A 19,778-nucleotide genomic window follows, 5' to 3' on the forward strand; every position below is an offset into this window, starting at 1 on the left:
TGTCTGGATAATTTTCTTTACTTTTAAATGCGTGTAGATGATTTTGACGGACACTTTGAGCTAGAGTTCCTTGAACATGACCGAACAAAATGCACTTTCTTTATAATGTGACCGTTTCAAAATTATTTTCTGACACGGCAAAACATTAAATTGATCATTATTTTAATTCCAAATGATGAAAAAGTTGTAATAATCTCTTTATTTTAAGAGCAGTTGTCTATTTGACTGGTTGTCAATGTCAACAATGACACTATATCTGAAAACTTACTCTGCAATATTCCAAAATAAGACTTTTAATCTTGTTTACTGATTCATTTTTTGCAAGAATTAAGAATGACCACTGAAGACCGATATTCTATGTCAGCTGAGCGATATTTAGGTGTGTAACAACAATTGACACAATTGATGTCTATATCAGTTCTAGTAAATTGATCATCTTATATTACAGTCACGTGCACTGACACTTATGGCACACCCTATTTATATTTATTCCAATTTGTAGATATCTGAATATAAGTTAGTAGATATTTTTTTATAAGATACAAAGTTTATTAGATATCAGATAAAAGTTATCTTATATAATTTTGTTAATAAGATATCTTATAAACATTTCTAATATGACGTCTTCATATTGTCAAATGGTAGATGTCAGTACAACCCCACCTTTAGCACCCGTGCATTGTCTCTTCTTTCGCTTTCGCTTGAGACAAAACACTCATTTATAAACATGTACACAATGATTTAACGGCTGAAATCAATTATAAAAATACACACATTTAATATATACAATGACATAAATATACAAATTTAATCCAACTTCCATATGGGGGAGGTTAAACGGAACATTTTATTTTATTTTATTTTGGCTACACCTAGGGAAGTTTTTGTCATAATTCCTTCATGGGATAGATATGTACTCATTTTGACATGGATTTGGCACTTATATTCTCATTTAACACCTCACTGTCGCTCAGTGTTAAATAATCGAATATAAATGCCATACCCATGTTAAAATGAGTAAAAATCTAGCCTTCCACAAATTATTCTTAAGTAAATTGTAAGATGTCTTATGAAGTTTGTATGGTATTTCATATCTTTAATACAATATAATACAACCATTTTTGATATAAAATATCTTATAAACTTTATGAGATATATTTTAAAGGATATATAATATATTATATATTCTATGAGATACCTTCTATTTTTATAAGATAGCTTATTTAATTTAGTTTGTTAGATATGTTAAAAATATATTAGATATCATAAGTTTTATATGCTATCTTATAAAGTATATTAGGTATCTGATAAAGTTTAAAAGTATCTTATACAGGTTATAAAATATCTCATAAAAAGTAAGTAATCTTTATTTAGAGTCGTAATGTATATACAATCAACATTACAAACATGAACTCTGATAAAACAGCATAATAAACATACATTCAAATACACAATAAAAGCAAAATAGAGCATAACCTATAAAGTATATAAGATGTCTGATATCTTTTAATAAGATATCATATAAAATATATAAGATTTTCCATAAAGTATATAAGATATCTTATAATCCTTATAAGATATTTTATAAACTATATACATTTGTAAAATATCCTATAAACAATATTTTGTTAGATGTCTTATATACTTTATGAGATATCCTATAGATTTTATAAGATATCTTATAAACTTTACATGATATAAGATATCATAAAAATAGAAGATATCTTCTAAATAATGTCTACAATTTTGAATAAAGGGAAATTCCTGCCTGCATTTTTCAATCTGATTCCACATATCTCTTATAATTTTCCAGTTATAAAGGACCAAAGGGGACAGTGCCCCAAAAATATATTTATTATTTTTGGTCTTATTTTGATTTTTTTATCAGAAAATTTTACATATCTTATGTTTTTTTAGTTAGAGGGATTGAAGGTAAAAGTCATTGATTAGCACCATAATTAGCTTCACTATTTTCCCCTTAAATTGAATTTCAAATTTGTTGAATTTTTCAAACATCTGTCTGAACCAGTTTTCGTCCATAATGAACTGTAAGTCCTTTTGATTAAGTGTGTCAAAAGCTTATATTGAATGTGAGTTCAACATAATGCAGTGGTATCATGCTGCACTCTGCGAAGCTCTTTATTTATCTTTTGTTGTGCCTGATTGGAATTCATTTTGAAATCCAATGTGCACTATGCTAAGAACATTACAGTAGTATTAAAGTGTAGTATTGAGGTATGAAGACATTGCGGTGTAGCTGATCTAGGACTTGTACATCAATTCACACAAATGTATTTCATTTTTTTATGATTTATCTAATTATGATTGATATGCATCAATTATTTTTTTCTTATTTTCACAGCTAAGCACAATCTATTAGTATACATTGAAGATAGTATTACACAACTGCTAGATCATAGAGAGGAAAATCCCAAACTAAACTCTGTCAAATTCCTAAGTGAATAGTAAGTTTTACATAATTAAGCTACTTTAATACAGTATAAAATTTACCTATAATTCATGTAACTATAAAGACCAAACTATTAAATGTTACAAAATAGTGTAATTTAAACAAACATCCATAAGTTAACAATGAATTTTTCTATATATGAATTAGCACCAAATTAATACTTTTTCAAAATGCCCAGAACATGATAATTTCTATAATTTTCCCCATAAGTTCCCAAAATACTGCTATTAATTTTTTCTGTATGACATGCTTAGTAAGAACTCACCAATTAAAGTAAAAAAATTCTATTTTTACCTTTAAAAAATTCTAAAATTAAAAAAAAAAAAAAAAAACATTTGCAAAATCACTGAAGTTAATACCTCTGGGAAATCATATCATTTATAGTTTTTTTAATACAACTTATGAAATTACATGTAGTAATTCTTTAGTGTTTTTAACAATGGGTTTCCAAATTTTTTGTATGACTTTGTGCCTACACAACTCCCGGAATTTTTATTTGACTTTAATGGCCATCCACACTTGGAGGTACTGTTGTAATATTATCGGGTAATCATTTCTGATTTAATTAAAACAGGCTAATCTAAATTGATTGTCTTTCAATTTTTGACATGTATGATCTAGTTTGCCCTTCACTTTATTTTCAGCTTTAATGCCTTACGAGATGGAAACCATACAATGTTTAGGGAATACTCATTTGTCCGAGTTACATCTCATAATAGAGCTTCATTTGTCAGATTGTTCTGGAAATGTTATAGACAGATTGGTAAAAAGGGAGGTAAGCACTTATTGCATGTATTTGGTGTAACAATATTTGCTCCGTTTTGTTTTTAGAATAAGCATGTAGCTCTGTATAAATTATAACACACATGTATTTAAAAGTAAAATTGATTTTGTTTTAAGTATGGTTCTGCCTAAAAACCAGGCAAGGGGTGATTCATCATATCTTAAGATATAAAATGAAACTCTGTATGTAAGAGCAACCAAGCGAACCAAGATTCTAGTGGAAATCAAAAGGACTCCACTAAAAACTGGGAGTATGGACCAAGTGTACCGGTAAGGTAAGCGTCCTCTGTTTTTATAGAAACACCCGCCAAATGCTCATCAAAAGTCAAGTCCGAGGTAGAGGAAAGAGGAAAGGAAAACCATGACAGGTTGAACAAAGCAGTTTTCATGGTGTAGATGAATACACCATAACGATCCATGAGTTCATGACGATGACCATAAAACTTTTGTAGTGATGACTTCAGTCTTGTAGCATCGTAACCCTGTTTCAGAAGCCTAATTGTAAGAAGTCTGTTGCGATACAAAAAGTCTGCATAATTACGGCAAGCTCTGGCATAACGTATGAGTTGCAATATGCGCAGGTGCTGCAGGAATGTTGGCACAGATGAAAGGAAAGTTGACAATTCTGAAAGAAAAGTCATCACGTTTGTCGTTAAGTTTGGTCGATAGTTTTCCTTTACCATCGATCTCTAAGTGTAGATCAAGATATAAGGCTGACTTCACAGTGTCCGTAGTATACTTTATCTCAAGTTCTTTTTGGTAGATGCGATGTATCAAATCCTTGAAACTAGGATTGTTTAATGATAATACATCATCTATATAGCGAAAACTGAGATTAAAGGATCTAGCTAAACAATATTCTTTCTTTCGGATCAGATCAGCTATAAAGTCAGCCTCATAAGAATAAAGGAATAGGTGAGCAAGTTTAGGAGCACAATTTGTTCCCATTGGAATGCTGACCATTTGTTGGAGAACCATATCCACCACACTGGACAAATATCTTGTCGATCAAAAATTTCAGCATTTTGAAAACATCTGCTTCTGTATATTTGGAATTGTTTTTTACAAAATATGAGGAATCTCTACCAAGAACTATATATTTGTATCTAGGTGTACCATCTGTATGTATACATTTGTTAGGTCCTATAAACAACTCTTCCTATGTTCATGTCCTTGGATCTGCAACTTTTCATGAAATATTTTTTGACTGGTTATAGCGTAAAAATTCTTACGGGAAGTTTTCCTGTACTTTATCTGTAGTAGAACATAAAACAATTTAAGTGTAAATATCTCCAGTGAACAACTCTCATATGTAGCACATTTATTTTTGAATAGAGTTTCTATGAAGCCTGTTGCAGGATTTCCAGTCCAAAAATATTTGGGATCTTCTATATATCTTGAAATATTTTTTGACTGGTTCTAGTGTAAAAATTCTGGCAGGAGGTTTTCCTGTACTTTTTCTGTAACAGAACATGACAAACTTTTAAGTTGTATTATCTCCAGTGGACTACTTTTACTTACGAATATATTTCCTATTACAGTTTCTATTGGGCCTACAGAAGGATTTGCAATAAAAAATATTTGTGATTAAGAAATGTATGAATCACCTATTATAAGCCTCTGCCTGGATTTTAGGCATAGCCATACAGAAATCCAAGATTATTCATCAAACTTGATTTTTTTACAGATTTGTTGAGTGTAAATGAATATCACTCCCTGCTGACCTTAATTTGTCCCGATTTCCCCTTAGAAATGGTACAGAAAACTGCAAGGTACATGTGATTAATGTTTGTTAGTGTTAATTTGTCCTGATTTCCCCTAGAAATGGTACAGAAAATTGCAAGGTACATGTGATTAATGTTTGTTAGTGTTAATTTGTCCTGATTTCCCCTAGAAATGGTACAGAAAACTGCAAGGTACATGTGGTTAATGTTAGTGTTAATATAATTGACATTAGTTAAAGTGAAAAGGTGAAAAAAGTCTACATATTTAATATTCCTTTTAAATCAAGTTACAACAGAAATATTTAAAAAAAAATGTTATTGTTTACAAGGGAAGTAATTAATTTCTAATAGAAAAAAAGATGGATATGTTGAAACACAAGAAATGCACTAGTATTTTACCTAAATACAAAATAATAAACTATAACAAAATGGTGACAATTCTTTTTCAAAATTAAACTAAAAAGTAAAATAACAACATAAAGACATATTAATGACCAATGGACAGGCACATGGGATCTATAGTCAGGTTTAACTAGTTTATTAGGTGTTAACCACCCCCCCCCCCCTTTATGTAAGGTGAAAATGACCTGAAACAACAAACACATCGTAAAATTCACTCATTCATGCATCCAATTCTCTTCATTGAATACCTCAATATACACTATACAGACAAAGTGAGATATCCACTTAGTTACTGAAAGCTAGCTCAGAACATATTAAAGAATGACATTACCATCAAAACTACCAGCATTAGAAATAATCAGTCACTACAATTACATTTGACAAGATTTGGAGCAGTAATGTCAAGCTCAGTTTTTATGTAGGGATGCAATTAAGGATTGAATATATTTATTTGTGAAAACAAGATTCAAAGAATAGACAATAAATCAAAATCTCAAAGTGCCAATAAAAATTGGGAATATCAAAGGTAAATTCTTGGCTAAAAAAAAACAAATAGGAGAACATTTCAACTGACAAAGACAAAACACACAGAGACAAGCAGCACTAACCCTATAAAAATGTGGATCTACTTGCAGAAGGATGAGCAGTTCCTGCATGTCCCTTCATCTGTGTGTCTGTTCATTCAATGTGCTTCGTTGTTTATACATGACCACCAAGGATAAAATTATTTTTTTTATTGCATGTGATTTGTTTTAATTAATATCCTGAATATGTTCTTAAAGTATCCAATGCTATGACTTCACAACTGTGCTGTTTGCTATAAATATATAACTTTCGATTTTTTTGGAGGTGCATGGAAGTATGTCACATAAGTATATGCCAGACTGTTCTTTTATCAATGTTCAAGGAACATATATTTGAGTATTATAATTTTGTACATCTTCTTTATTGCAGAATTATTCTACTGGATGATGCCATGGACTGCTTGATTAGTTTCTCAGATTTTATTTATGCATTCCAGATACAGTTCTACTATGATGGTATATAAATGGTTCACTCTATTGTCTATTTCAAATCATCCATTTGCTGATTAAGCCTTAAAGTCAAATTTTTTTATGCTTCAAAAAAGGGGTAATGGGTTTATATCTTGCTTCATATTTTAGCTAGTAATTGTATTACTTTACTGAAAGTATTTTTATATAACTTCAAGGCATAAACGATTTTTAAGTAATTTGATCTCTATTCATGATTTTATTTCTTACATAATTTATTTGTACCAAATGGATAAGTATAATAGTGTATGTAAGTCTCGTCACGTGACTCCTTAGTTTCACAAGAATGGGTCCAAGTCAAATAAAAGCCACAAATCTTTCTCTTGTAAAAAAAATTGATAAAAAATTATAAAAATTCATTACACATAATAAAAAAAGAAAAAAAAATAGAAAAAAAAGGAAGGCAATAGATAGAAGATTTTGCATTGTGATGCAGCGCTCCAAGGTCCTGGAAGTAAAAAATAATAAAATGTAGATCGGTCTTCAGATTTTCAGATGTTCTACACAAAAAAATTCAGTATGGAAAACAAAACTAGAACAGGACTTACAAACCCTATAACAATGTATATTTAAGTTTTTCTTTCTTCGTATGTGAAGAGTTTTCAGACAAGGTACATGAGTTATACAATAGTTTGATGCAGACTCAGAGAAGTCCACGTGATCCAGTAGTAGTTCCATCTGGCACTGATGATAGCAGTATACATCAGAATAGTCACCATCCAGTTGATGGTGTAGATGCTATGCAGTACTTTAGAGCTGTGTTCCCACTCTGTGATAGATCTAACTTTAGGTCAGTGATCTTTTATAAGCGCTGTAAGCAATTAAGAGTCTGTACATGTAGAGATGGCACATGGTAAATTATATCCTACTTAGTTTTTTTTTGTTCTAATGTAATTTTTATACCATATTATATCAAATAGTATAAAGAATTTTTTATAATTGACTATGGATGGCTCAGAATGATCTTAAATTACCTAGCAACACAATTTTGCACAAAATAAAGTGTTGTCTCCCTTTTTTTAATGAATTTAAATGCTTTCTATGTAATTTATTTCTCTTTAACCATTACAGTTAATCAGAAACTAGCATTCAGCATTGAGAAATGATGATTTGTGGTATAAAATGGTTGAAAATGTTTTTAAAACAAAATTTGTCATGTGGTACCCACTGGCTGGTTTTTGCATGGACATCCTCTTAAGTATATTTGTGATCAATGTATATTATGAGTTCACTGGTTTAAATGCTAGCAGTTATTCTTTATTTACTTATAAAAACATTGTCTTTTTTTTTTTCATTTTAGCACCCCTCCTGTGAATAGTTTGAAGGAGATACTGTTTAATGTACCTAGGGTGTCTTTCTATGGATTTCTTATGGCCATGGCCAAGAACGAAGCCATTAATGATCATATAGGTTTGTTAATATGACATGGAAGTAAACAGACAGTATTAAATATTTGTAATTATTTCATTAAGGCATTATTTTAGTTCTTTGCAGCTACCGTGCTTTGTTTTGGAGACAATTGTTTAAGGGATAAATATTTATAATTCTAGTGACCAGTATTTACCCCATGTGTTATTCAAGTTATTTTTGAAAGACCAAAGAAAAACTGTTTTCCATGCTGTTGTTGGATTACTTTTATTGGAGACTTAAAGTATGACACTATAAGGAAATGCAGCAAAAGGTGTATAGGTTAAATTACTTTATTTTATTTTTGAAAATAATAAGGAGAACGATCACTGCTTTGCTCTCTTTGTATCACCCTTCATCCTCTATTAAAATACCAATTACGGACATATTTTTTGTCATGGTTTGGTCTGTAAATAGAAAAGACAAATGTTAAAATTCATTTTACTGACTTTTTAATAGGTCGGCTACCACCTAAAGCAGAATTATTAGAAGGTGCAGACTCAGAGTTAACATCGTAAGTATTGTCTTTTCTTGCTCACTGCACTTAACCATCCTTCTGACAGAAAATTTTCTCCACTCCTTTGTGTGTATAGGAATGGATGCTTATTGTACTTTTGTTGCTTGAAAGTATGAATGGGAATTTTAGAAAATTTATTGTTTAGGTGAAGTTTTTGCCATTGTATTGTGTTTTGTCTTCCTTGTTCACAATAATAGCTGTACGTGCCTCAATGGTAAAAGAAAAATGTTTTGCAGATGCTGTTGTTTTAAGATTTTTTTATTCATAGATAAAAAAGCACAATGGCTATAAGATAAATAATAAAAGCAAACATCAATAGAATATCTGTGAACTTTGTCTTTACTTAATGACAAAAACAAATTGTTCTTTGGTATCTGGTATGTTGTTTGTGGAATGTATACACATAAGTCATGATGTACAAATTTTAGCTGCATGTATTTTGGGAGTGATAAATAATGAGCGAAAAATTGTACCTTGCAAAAAAATATCGTCATGTAAAGTTACGATACTTATTACATCAGGAGTTCTTTAGGAAGGGGCTAATTATTCCCTCATGAAAATTTTAAAAAATTAAAGCTTGGCTGAAGGAATATTTTTTTTCTAAGCATTCTTATGTAAAAGATAAAAACCTGTGTTTCAAAATTTGTTGCCCAAATAATGACCCACACTATTGTTTAGTTTGACTGTAGGTATTGTATACAGTCATTTGTCTAGATGCTTGCTAGTTCTTTTGTAAATGTATTATTCTGGCATGGATTTCATAAAATTTACCATTTTTATATGACCCAAACAATATGCGGTCATATAATGGTATCATGCTGTCACAGTTGTTGTCATTGTCTGTAGACACTTCCAATTCTGTTCAATAACTGTATAAGTGTATAGATCTTTATGAAATTTTCCTTGATGTGCCATACCACAAAGGAAGCCTAGAACTGATTTTTGGGGTTGTTGCTTGAACCATTTAGTAATTACCGACCAAAAAGGGACCAGAGAACAGGCATTTTTATGATACATGACTGGAGTAAACGTATATAGCCTGCACTCAACAGTTTAATTTAGTTTGGCACTTTTGGCTAGGGATGAAAAATGACATTAATGGAAACTGGTGGTTGCTATAGTGATTAAAAATGAAGAATCTATTGTTGATAAAACATTTTCTGAAAAAGGGGACTTTTCAAAGTATTTTGCAATGTTTTATATATTTTCAATGTTGAAGGGGCTTTTTTTCAATGACAATTTGACTTCATTGTGAAAGTCAAAGTGTCAATTTTTCATCATGCTAAATTTAATAAGTGGATTACAAAGTGAAATAGCTCAAAATCTAACCAGCGATGCCCATGCAAGGAAGGGGTTTTCGCAGGAAAAAGTTTGGACAGTTTCAGGGCATGAAATAAAAATTTCAGATATTTTGCTTGAAATTTGATATTTTTAAACCTGATTTTATGAACTATTTTGCAAATTTTCGCATATTTTTGCATGGTTTCTATGGTAACTCTATTTGCTGTGGGTATTTTTTTTCCAGAAAATTTTCAGTGCACCCTGAAGGCCTTGGTTTGAGCCATTTCTAGGTATATAGAATTACAGGTGCTTGACATTTTTTTTAAGTGATAAATGTTACAAAGCATCAGATTACAAGACCAAAATTAGGCAGTTCTACAATACTGTGGAGTGCTGGCTATAGAACTCTCTGAAATGGTACACAAGGTGTCAATTACAACAGGAATTCTTTGATTGATTTTGAGAGTTGACTTTTAGGAATTAGGGGCCGAAGAAGGACCAAGATCAGTAATTTTCCTGATATCTTGACAATAACTTGGCTTTAAGAGAATGAATCTTTTTGACAAGGTGCCATACCACCAAAGGAAGGCTTAAACAGATTTTTGGGGTTATGAGATGAACTGTTTAGGAATGAGGAGCCAAAAAGGGACCAGAAACAATTTGTTTGTTGTTCTGACATTAAAAGTAAATTTTCTACAACCACCTGAGTAACTAATAAATTATGAAGGTTCAGTGTAAGTAATAGTTTGTGGGCACTTACATTTATTTTACACATTTTTATTGCTAGGTATATTTTCATAGGTGGATGCAGGGGAGGGGTCATGTATCAGTAGCATCTTATTAAATTGAGAATTTTTTTAAGTGTTATATAATTTATGTTAAAACCTTGAGAATACTCTGAAAGGAAATGTATAGTTCAATAAATTTGTTTATTTTATTGTATTATTATACCCCCCCTGCAAACAATGTGTGGGGGTATATAAAAATTACCCCATCTGTCTGTCCATCAGTCAACATTTCTCATCAGTATAACTCCTCCTGAACTGATCCAGGGATTTTGATGAAATTTTATGAGAATAATGGGCATTGTATGTAAATGTGCATGAAGGGATATAATTACTGTTGGAGGGCTCCAAAGGGAGATGATTGAACTTTAGGGTTTTATCTGTTAAAACCTCATTAGCAAAACTCCTCCTAAACTGCTCCAAGGATTTTGTTGAAATTTTACAGTTAGGTTAGGCAACAAGATGTGCTTGAAGAAATATTGTTACTGTCAGATGATTCAAAAGGGAGATCATTCAACTTAAGGGTTTTTCATGTTAAAACCTAGGAAGTGCAACTTCTCCTAAACTGCTCAAGGGATTTTGATGAAATTTTATAGGAATGTTGGGCATCACATGTAAATGCTCATGGAGGGATATTGTTACTGTCAGAGGACACTAAAGGGAGATAATTGAGCTTATAGACTAAACATTTTTCTCTTTGTGAGCTTGCTCTTAGTATTCCTGGTTAACACTGTTGCATGTTCTCTGATATGATCATAATATCAAAGATTTGTACCATATGGTCTTACATAAATGAAGCTATGGATATTCTTTGACTTGTTTAATTTTCAGTTAAGGATATCAGGTCAAATTAAGGATTTCAAAAGGAATTTTAAAGTTCTTTGATCAGTTTCATTCTGTGTCAAACATTTAATCACAATCCAAACTCCGAACTGTATTAAGCTTGATTGTTGTGTCCATATTTGCCCTAACTGTTCAGGGTTTTGTAACTATGGTCGTATCAAACTGCGTCCTGCAAAGCATTTTATTCTTGATTGTTCGAATATTTTTTTGTCAATGGACCAGTATTCAAATTAAACAAATATTCAAAGAGACATCAACATATCTAAATGTGTATATGAAATCAATGCATATAAATATACAAAAAAATGTACACAAAAATTACCGTAATTACTTTAATCATTGAAAAATTAAGCAGCTGTACTCTGTGTTCCAAAAAGAAAACCCAAAAATGTATTTAAGAATGCATTATGTGTGACATATTTTTTATGTGAATAAAATCTAGGCATAGGAAAACTTGTATAAAACATTTTATAATTCATCAAAGTTTAGGAAATGACTATTAATGTTATTACCAATTTAATTGAAATAAGACTTATCAAAACAGTCCATTGCCTGCTCTGATTGCCTTTCTGATCTGCCAATCAGATTTCATCTTTCATAATTTTGAAAGCATTATTCATAGGGAAAACGATTGATAGGTCATATTTTAATGAGATTGTGTTATCACTGTTGACTTTACAAGACAATTTCACTGACCATTTGTACAATTAATGTAAGGTTCAGATCTATTTATACAAAAACTTTACGGTTGGACTTAACGTTTTAAAGTTTATCAAATTTAACAAGTTGTTTAATAATTTAATGCAAAGGTATTAGTACAAAAAGATTTTTTCTTTATTTTGGGAAGATTTATGATTCGGACTTGGAGTGTGTGAGCTTGCTCACTTAATTTTTAATACACTAATACATTCTTTGTTTTTAATGTAGTTTTGATGTTGTTTTGCGTTTTTTCAGGGTAGCAGTTGGAAGGATAAGCAATATATAATTATAATAATATGGTGGTCTGCGGTGCTTGGTTTAGATTTTGACTGCTCTGTTGAATTGACTTTTTGTACTGTAAATAAAAATTGTTGTTTGTTAGTTGCTAAGTGCCAAGTAGATTCCTTTTAAATCTGTTTTGAATATTTTTTTGTATTATTAGTTACACAAAAGTTAACTTTTTTGATTGTACGTGATCTTTGGAAATACTGGTATATATGTACGGTCTTCGGTGTTAATTCTAAACAGTGTTTGTCTTTAATCTGTGCATCTGTTGTTTGAAATTTTTTTCTGCAAAGTTTTGATCCCAAACTCTAGAAACATTTGAATAGGTTTGATTTGAGAGTAGTGGGCATCAGGGTCATATCTACATCTTTCTAAAATAACATCTAGCTTTCCAAGTCATATACATTTTTTCATTCAGATATGAAATATTGAGAGACAACTTTAATTTGTTTAATTTCTGACTTCTCTTTTTTTTCACTGGTATGATTTAAAAGTGCATGTACATTGATTAACTTAATTGTTATTGTTACAGTATCTAACTGGTTGTGTTCAGTGGACTTCTGAAATAAATGAATAAAGACAAATTTGGTGTTATGTGATATTCAATTATAGAGAAGTCAAGGAAAAGCTTGCTTTATTTCAAGTACTATATAAAACTTGAGTAGAATGTTTTCTTTAAAAAAAAAAATCATAGAGCAGCAGTTTAGTTTTGCTATTGGTTATGCAGAATTAACAATCTTGCAATGTGTTTTTTTAGATGTAGAATAGTTCAGCATTTTGTTTGTATTTTAATTAGTTTTATACTAGTTTTGCTAGATCAAATTATGGGTTAAGGTTACATGTTTGCCAGTGTAGGAACTTTAAATGCTTATTTCTAGAAACATTACTAGACTAATTTTTCACATTCTGCAAAGAACATCACAATTTTGATTGTCAAAAGGTTTCAATCCTGAAAAATAGCTTTAAAGTATAAAATGACAAAAAAAAATAAAACAAACTTGCAACATTGAGGTTGTGGCTACTTCACATTTTCATCATGTTTATTTTCAGGTTGAGGGATATTAATTGGTTATTTTCATGATCAATAACATTCTTATCTATGCACACACAATTAAGGAGAAAATTTTCTGGTAGAGGCAATCATGTTTAACCAACACTTTATATCTGTAGCTTTGCATACTACTAATATTATTCACTATCTTTTGTTTTGTATAACTAAATGTCCTTAAATTCATTATATGCTTGAATCCAGAGTTAATCTCATTGGTTATATATTAGTATGATATACTTCAGTTAACTTAGGATAATTTAACTAGGAAGCCAGAGTTATTTAAAATCAATTTGTCTTGAAATCAAATTTATACAATGGAATTGAATTAGACCTTATTGTTCCCCTCATTCACTGCATAAAGGATCTAACAATTCGTTACAGATTACCATTCTTATAAGCTGACCTGATTTCAGCTCTCATGATTAAAGGTAAAACCAAAAGAACTTGAAAATGGTCGCCTATCTGTTCTAATAGCACAATAGTATCCTTCATTCAGTGACTGAATGGAACAATTAGACAATAAACAGGTTTGATTTTCACTAGATTGCATATTTTTTTACATTTTTTTTTATTAAACTTAATATGAAGGCTGGTAATTGTATTAGATGTGCATGCTGGAAGACAATTGTTGTCAGATGCTTGGGATGGGAGATAACCCAACTAACGGGTTATTCATGTTAAGAGTTTAGGCAGAAGAGGGGTATCCATTTTCTGAATTGCTTATATAGGTTGTAAGTGTTAAAAAAAGTACTTCTTAATTTTGGATAATTTTTTTTTTCAGAAGTGAAAACTTAATAGATTACATTTAGTAGCATGGTGATTATATATATTACATGTATTTTCATTTTCAGATTGAATTATCATTTGATTTATAATTAAAATATTGTTTAGTATGACAGCTAAACAAAAATTCTCACCTAAAAACCACTAAGATGCATAAATTACATTTTCAAAATCAATTACTATGTATGCATTTAATAATTTAAGATTACTCTTAAAATAGATTGTCATCAATTTTACAATGAAGAAAAAATTGTGTTGACCATGCAGTCATTCTTTTTCTAACAACACTATAGATGAAATTGTGATTCATATAAATGAAAAAAAGTTTTTTTTCATTATCTAGAAAGATCTAAAAATGCTAAAGAGTTCATGGGCAGATCCAGAATTTGAGGCTGGGGCATAAATTGAAGAAAAGGCAGAGGGAAGCGAGGCAAACAAATTTGGGGTGAATTTGTGAAGAAAACTCAGATTTTATGCAAGAATTTTTTTTTCTAAATATTAAGTGAGGGGCTATACCTGGTCCACCCTTTATGATCTGCTTTTGTTTGACACAGTGAGCCACATTTCAATTTTGTAATACCCTCAGAAACAAACGGGTAATAGTTTGATTTTATTGGTTTTTATACTGTTGCTCTATCTGTCTAAGATGACAGTGATTTTTGTTTCAGAGAGGCAGAATTAAGGTAAACACAGTGCTTTGTTCTCCCATGCAATATTGATTTATATTCATTTTTTCAACTAATTTTAAAATTTCTAAAATCACTCTTCCCTTGTTTTGTACAATTTTTGTTTCACATTTTTGTAATCCATTTTAATGTCAGCATTTGTGACAAAATGTTTGTGTTTTGAGGTGCTACATATATATGTGTTTGTGATCACATTGTGAGTTTTGGTGTCTTGGTGTCACATAAGGTTTTTTCCCATGAGCTTTGAATGTGCATTGTCTGGTGCTTATAATATATTGTAATTGTATTCATATATAAGATTGTTGTCATATGTTTAGTTGTGTTGTTAGTCAGTCTGGTTGAAGATACGTGTAACCTGTCTATTGTCTGGTTGAAAATATATGTGTATCCTGTCTATTTCTGATACTCAGTCTGGTTGAAGATATACCTAATCTGTCTATTTCTGACACTCAGTCTGGTTGAAGATATGTGTAACCTGTCTATTTCCGGTACTCAGTCTGGTTGAAGATATGTGTAACCTATCTATTTCCGGTACTCAGTCTGGTTGAAGATATACCTAATCTGTCAATTTCTGATAGCCAGTCTGGTTGAATATATACTGAATCTGTGTATTTCTGATATCCAGTCTGGTTGAAAATACACGTGATCTGTCTATTTCTAATAGCCAGTCTGGTTGAAGATATACCTAATATGTCAATTTCTGATAGCCTGTCTTGTTGGAGATATACCTAATCTATTTCTGATAGCCAGTCTGGTTGAAGATATACCTGATCTGTCTATTTCTGATATCCAGTCTGGTTGAAGATATAACTAATCTGTCCATTTCTGATGGCCAGTCTGGTTGAGGGTGTCCCTGTTTTACATACTCGGACAATTTCTGAGAGCCATAGCTTTCCTGTTAAACATTATTTGTCTAATTCAGAAAACCATGCTGGTTGAAGAAGGCCTCAATATTGTAAATATATATTCTAATTTCTGAAAGCTGGCCTGGTTATAGAAGCTGTCTTCTTGTACATATTCTGTCTTTTTCCGAAAGCCAGTCTGGTTAGAGAAGCCTCCATGTTGTACATTTTCTGTGTATTTCTGCCGGATGGTCAGGATGAGTAAAGCCTTCCTATTTTACATAATCTGACTCTTTCTGGAGGCCAGTCTGGTTGAAGAAGGTATCCCTGTTATATTATTATTATTTTTAAAAAAAAAATTTCATGATGATAAAAAATTAAATATTTACCCCTAGGACCATAATATAAATTCAACGTACTAAAGTTGACCTCTTTTGCTGTTGCACTATGATTAATAAAAGTTTACAGTTGTCACTCATTGATTACCAAATAATGTACAGATCGAGTGACTGTTTGACCCAGTCATGGCTCAGCATAGTTGGTCTAATCTTCGTTTTTTATTAAAAATGTTGTAGTTTAGTATCATTAGCAACTTTACTTTTGTTGAACAACTAAGTTTGAAAAGATCCATCTTCCTAGCAGAGCTATCAAACTGAACGCCAAAACAATTATTCCAGATCTTCTATACACTTCGATCACAAAGCAGTACAGAATTTTCAGTGGTGTTTTTAATGAGCGTCTCGGATATAGTGCTTGTTTGTGCATTTTTGGCATGGTAGATCTTGGTCATCCTTTTTTTATGTGGTTTATGGGAAAAATAAGAATACAAAAGTGTAATCGTTAATCATACATGTAGGATGCCATGATCGTTTTAATTAGGCTATTCCAGTATTAATGTAACAATGTCATCTTTTCTACATCTCATCTCTTGCAACTCTAAGTCATAGAATTACCTTCTGTATATCTTTATGTACTAAATATATTATCTGTACAAGTTCATAACGTCACAATACATGTGTACATTACATAATGATACTATGCTGAAATTCTGTCTTCTACGGCAGATATTCGTTAAGATTGTTAGGGTTTGTTCACGGTGAAGTTTGTTTGTTTTTTTTTGCTTGGTTTGAAATTAATTGAAACCCCTTTAAAACAGTAAGCTTCGATTCTCATTTTGATATTCCCTGCTGTTTGAGAAAATAATCTGCCTACAGTTGTGAAACTTTAGAGGCTTTGGTGTTTCGATTAAAACAACAGTAAATAATACACATAAATTAACAAGAACAACAAAACACACACACACACACACACACACACACACACACAGAGAGAGGGAGAGAGCAAAAAAAAAAACAAAAACAAAACAAACATACACAAAAACCCAAAACCACACGTAAACAGTGTTTCGGGGGAAATGAGATTAGCCTTTCTGGTGTAAATGATGTCCCATACATTTGGTCAATGACCTTACAGCGGTCTTTAAAATTCGCAATGAACACCAAGAAAACGAAAGCTGGAACATCGTATTTAATATAAAAAGATGATATAAATAATTGGCAATTTTGAACAACAAATTGCTAACTTTATTCAACGAATTAAAGCAAAGAAAGTACACAAATACGCTTCCGTATATATGGATATTTGATTGGCAATTACACTGTTGTAGATTGGAAGCGAACTTTTTGAGTTATTTGCACGATGTAATTGTTACTTTATGTATCAAGTATTTGAAAGCTTAAAAACTTTGATCAACTCAATTATAAAAAAAAACCAGTATATGATCAGACACTTTAAAATAGCGTGCATTCTTTAAAAAAATCCTTGATATGTGCTTTTGTTCTTTCGCCACTGATTTAACAATAATTATTGTGAAGCACTACTTTGATTATTTTTTTAAGCTCACCTGGCCGAATAGCCATGTGAACTTTCGCCACCACTATGTGTCCGTTGTCGTCGCCCGTAAACATTTTCAAACATCTTCTCCAACTACTGGATAGATTTTAACAGGTGGGTTTAGCCAAAATCTGGCCGAAATTTTCAGAAAAATCTATTGACAAATGTATGAGTTATGGATCCTGTAATGGATTTTCCCAAAACTTTTACATTTCCAACTTTGAAAACTTTCTGCTCTGAAATTACTGGATGAATTGGAAAAAACCTGTATGATCTGACACTTTAAAATGGAGTGGATTATTTAAAAAAATCCTTGATATGTGCTTTTGCTCTTTCGCCACTGATTTAACAATAATTATCGTGATGCACTACTTTGATTATTTTTTAAGCTCATCTGGCCGAAAAACCATGTGAACTTTCGCCACCACTATGTGTCCGTTGTGGTCGTCCGTAAACACTTTCAAACATCTTCTCCTATGAAACTACTGGATAGATTGTAACAGGTGGGTTTAGCCGAAATCTGGCCGAAATTTTCAGAAAAATCCGTTGACAGATGTTTGAGTTATGGATCCTGTAATGGATGTTTCCAAAACTTTTACATTTCCAACTTTGAAAACTTTCTACTCTGAAAGAACTGGATGAATTGGAACAATACTTAGCATGATTGGATGGACTGTGCCGAAAGTTTCAGTAAGACCCGTTGCCGGATGATTGAGTTATGGGCCCTGAAAATAGTTTTTTTCCCCGAATTTTATATTTCCAACTTTGAAAATCTTCTCCCCTGAGACTATTTGTAGGATGGATTATAACCATACAAGGCATGAACGTTTCGTTTCGGTCCATTTGGTTTCGTTTTGGCACAATATGTTTCGTTTCGTTTTTTTTTTGTTCCGCAGTTTCCAGGTCCCAAAAACACAGTGCATTGGTAGATGGTACCTTTGAAAAATGCCCTATGCATATTCTAGAATTTAAGCTTTCAAGAAATAAACAAGAAATTATACATGCAAAACATGTAATCGTTTTCTTCTTTAATTATTTGAAACTTCAAAATATCTTCAAAGTTCTGGGTAGTGCATTTTAAAACTTTTAACAACTATTTTGGGAAAAAAAATGAAGAACAACAGTCAGTCCATGTGAAACAGAACGTCTTATAAATATCAGAAATAAACAAAACATGTTTAGGAAACGTTATGATTGATAACCAAACTGACTGTGATTCGTCGATCTTCATCGAATGAGCAGTTCGGAAGAAAGTTAGATTTTTTTATCCTTTTAGACGAAATTTTCTCATTTATGTAAGATCTCAACCACATGGAGATCTATGCTTTCTACAATCATATGATTGTTCTAAATAATAGTTAAAAAAAAACATAACACGATGACTGCAAAGTAGAAAGACATTACCATAGGATGAATTATGGCGAATTATGTCTGTTTTAATTTGTAGCCCTACAATTCGACTAAAGGCTCGCCTTGGGCAATCCACCTCATCCCCGTCTCCAAGTGATACAGCACCAGTTTCACAAAACCACGCCCAGAACGTTTACTCCACTAAATCGACACATTCTGTGACCTCCCGTCCCCCATCTGCGGCGCGAGGTCGACATCCTGTTAGAGGGTCACGGGCTATAGTTACACGGAAGAAGGAAAGTTCTGACGAAAGCACAGAAACCGAGACAGACAGTAGTGACGACACGATTTAGTTCAATTTGAAATACATTTTTACCTTAAACTGGTCTCTTTTTTCGCATTTAGTCAATATAATGATAAATTGGTACAATAATATTGTTTTTGTTGTTAAGTTTGTGTATTTTTTGTCGCCAGTCACAATCACATTATTATCATATACTAACACTTTTGTCAATGTTTTGTGAAGAAATAATCGATGTTGAATATGAAATAAACGAATATAAATTATACTCTTTTTTATCGTTTTGCTTCCGATGACATAGAAATTATAAAAAAAAAAACACACACAAACACATCAAATAAATATTAAGGAAAAGAGCAAAATCAAGCAAACAATAATAACAAAAAACAATCAAAACAAACAAGTTTACAAAAATTGGAACAATCTGGTACCTTTACAGAAATATTAACGATAAAATACATGTTGTTGAGAGTAACCAAGGAACCAAGATTTACATGTATTGTAAAAGAATTTATGACAAGGAGAATTTTTTTTATTAATTTAGATCGAAGAACAGAATCGAAATATCGACAACCATAGCCTATAGATTGGTAAAACAAGTTAGCATCTGCAACTATCCCTTAC

General features: G+C 31.4%; 1 protein-coding gene across 2 annotated transcripts; it reads left to right on the forward strand.

Annotated features, from left to right (window-relative positions):
- Positions 1 to 25: 25 nt before the first annotated feature.
- On the forward strand, positions 26 to 19,422 carry LOC148609458 (centriolar satellite-associated tubulin polyglutamylase complex regulator 1-like). Of its 2 annotated transcripts, XM_088540445.1 has the most exons (10): positions 26 to 379; positions 2,363 to 2,465; positions 3,115 to 3,245; positions 4,941 to 5,025; positions 6,334 to 6,419; positions 7,029 to 7,221; positions 7,732 to 7,841; positions 8,298 to 8,352; positions 14,751 to 14,765; positions 18,951 to 19,422. In XM_088540445.1, exons 1-10 carry the CDS (start codon positions 334 to 336, stop codon positions 19,204 to 19,206), a joined length of 1,080 nt encoding a protein of 359 aa, XP_088396571.1. In that variant the 5' UTR covers positions 26 to 333; the 3' UTR covers positions 19,207 to 19,422. The 2 variants fall into 2 exon arrangements, with proteins under 2 accessions (XP_088396571.1, XP_088396572.1); XM_088540446.1 differs by lacking the exon at positions 14,751 to 14,765 and having other exon boundaries at positions 27 to 379.
- Positions 19,423 to 19,778: the final 356 nt, after the last annotated feature.

Source organism: Perna viridis, chromosome 8 (assembly GCF_037379345.1).
Source record: "Perna viridis isolate PV_CMFRI_1.1 ecotype Kerala chromosome 8, ASM3737934v1, whole genome shotgun sequence".
Lineage (NCBI taxonomy): Eukaryota > Metazoa > Mollusca > Bivalvia > Mytilida > Mytilidae > Perna > Perna viridis.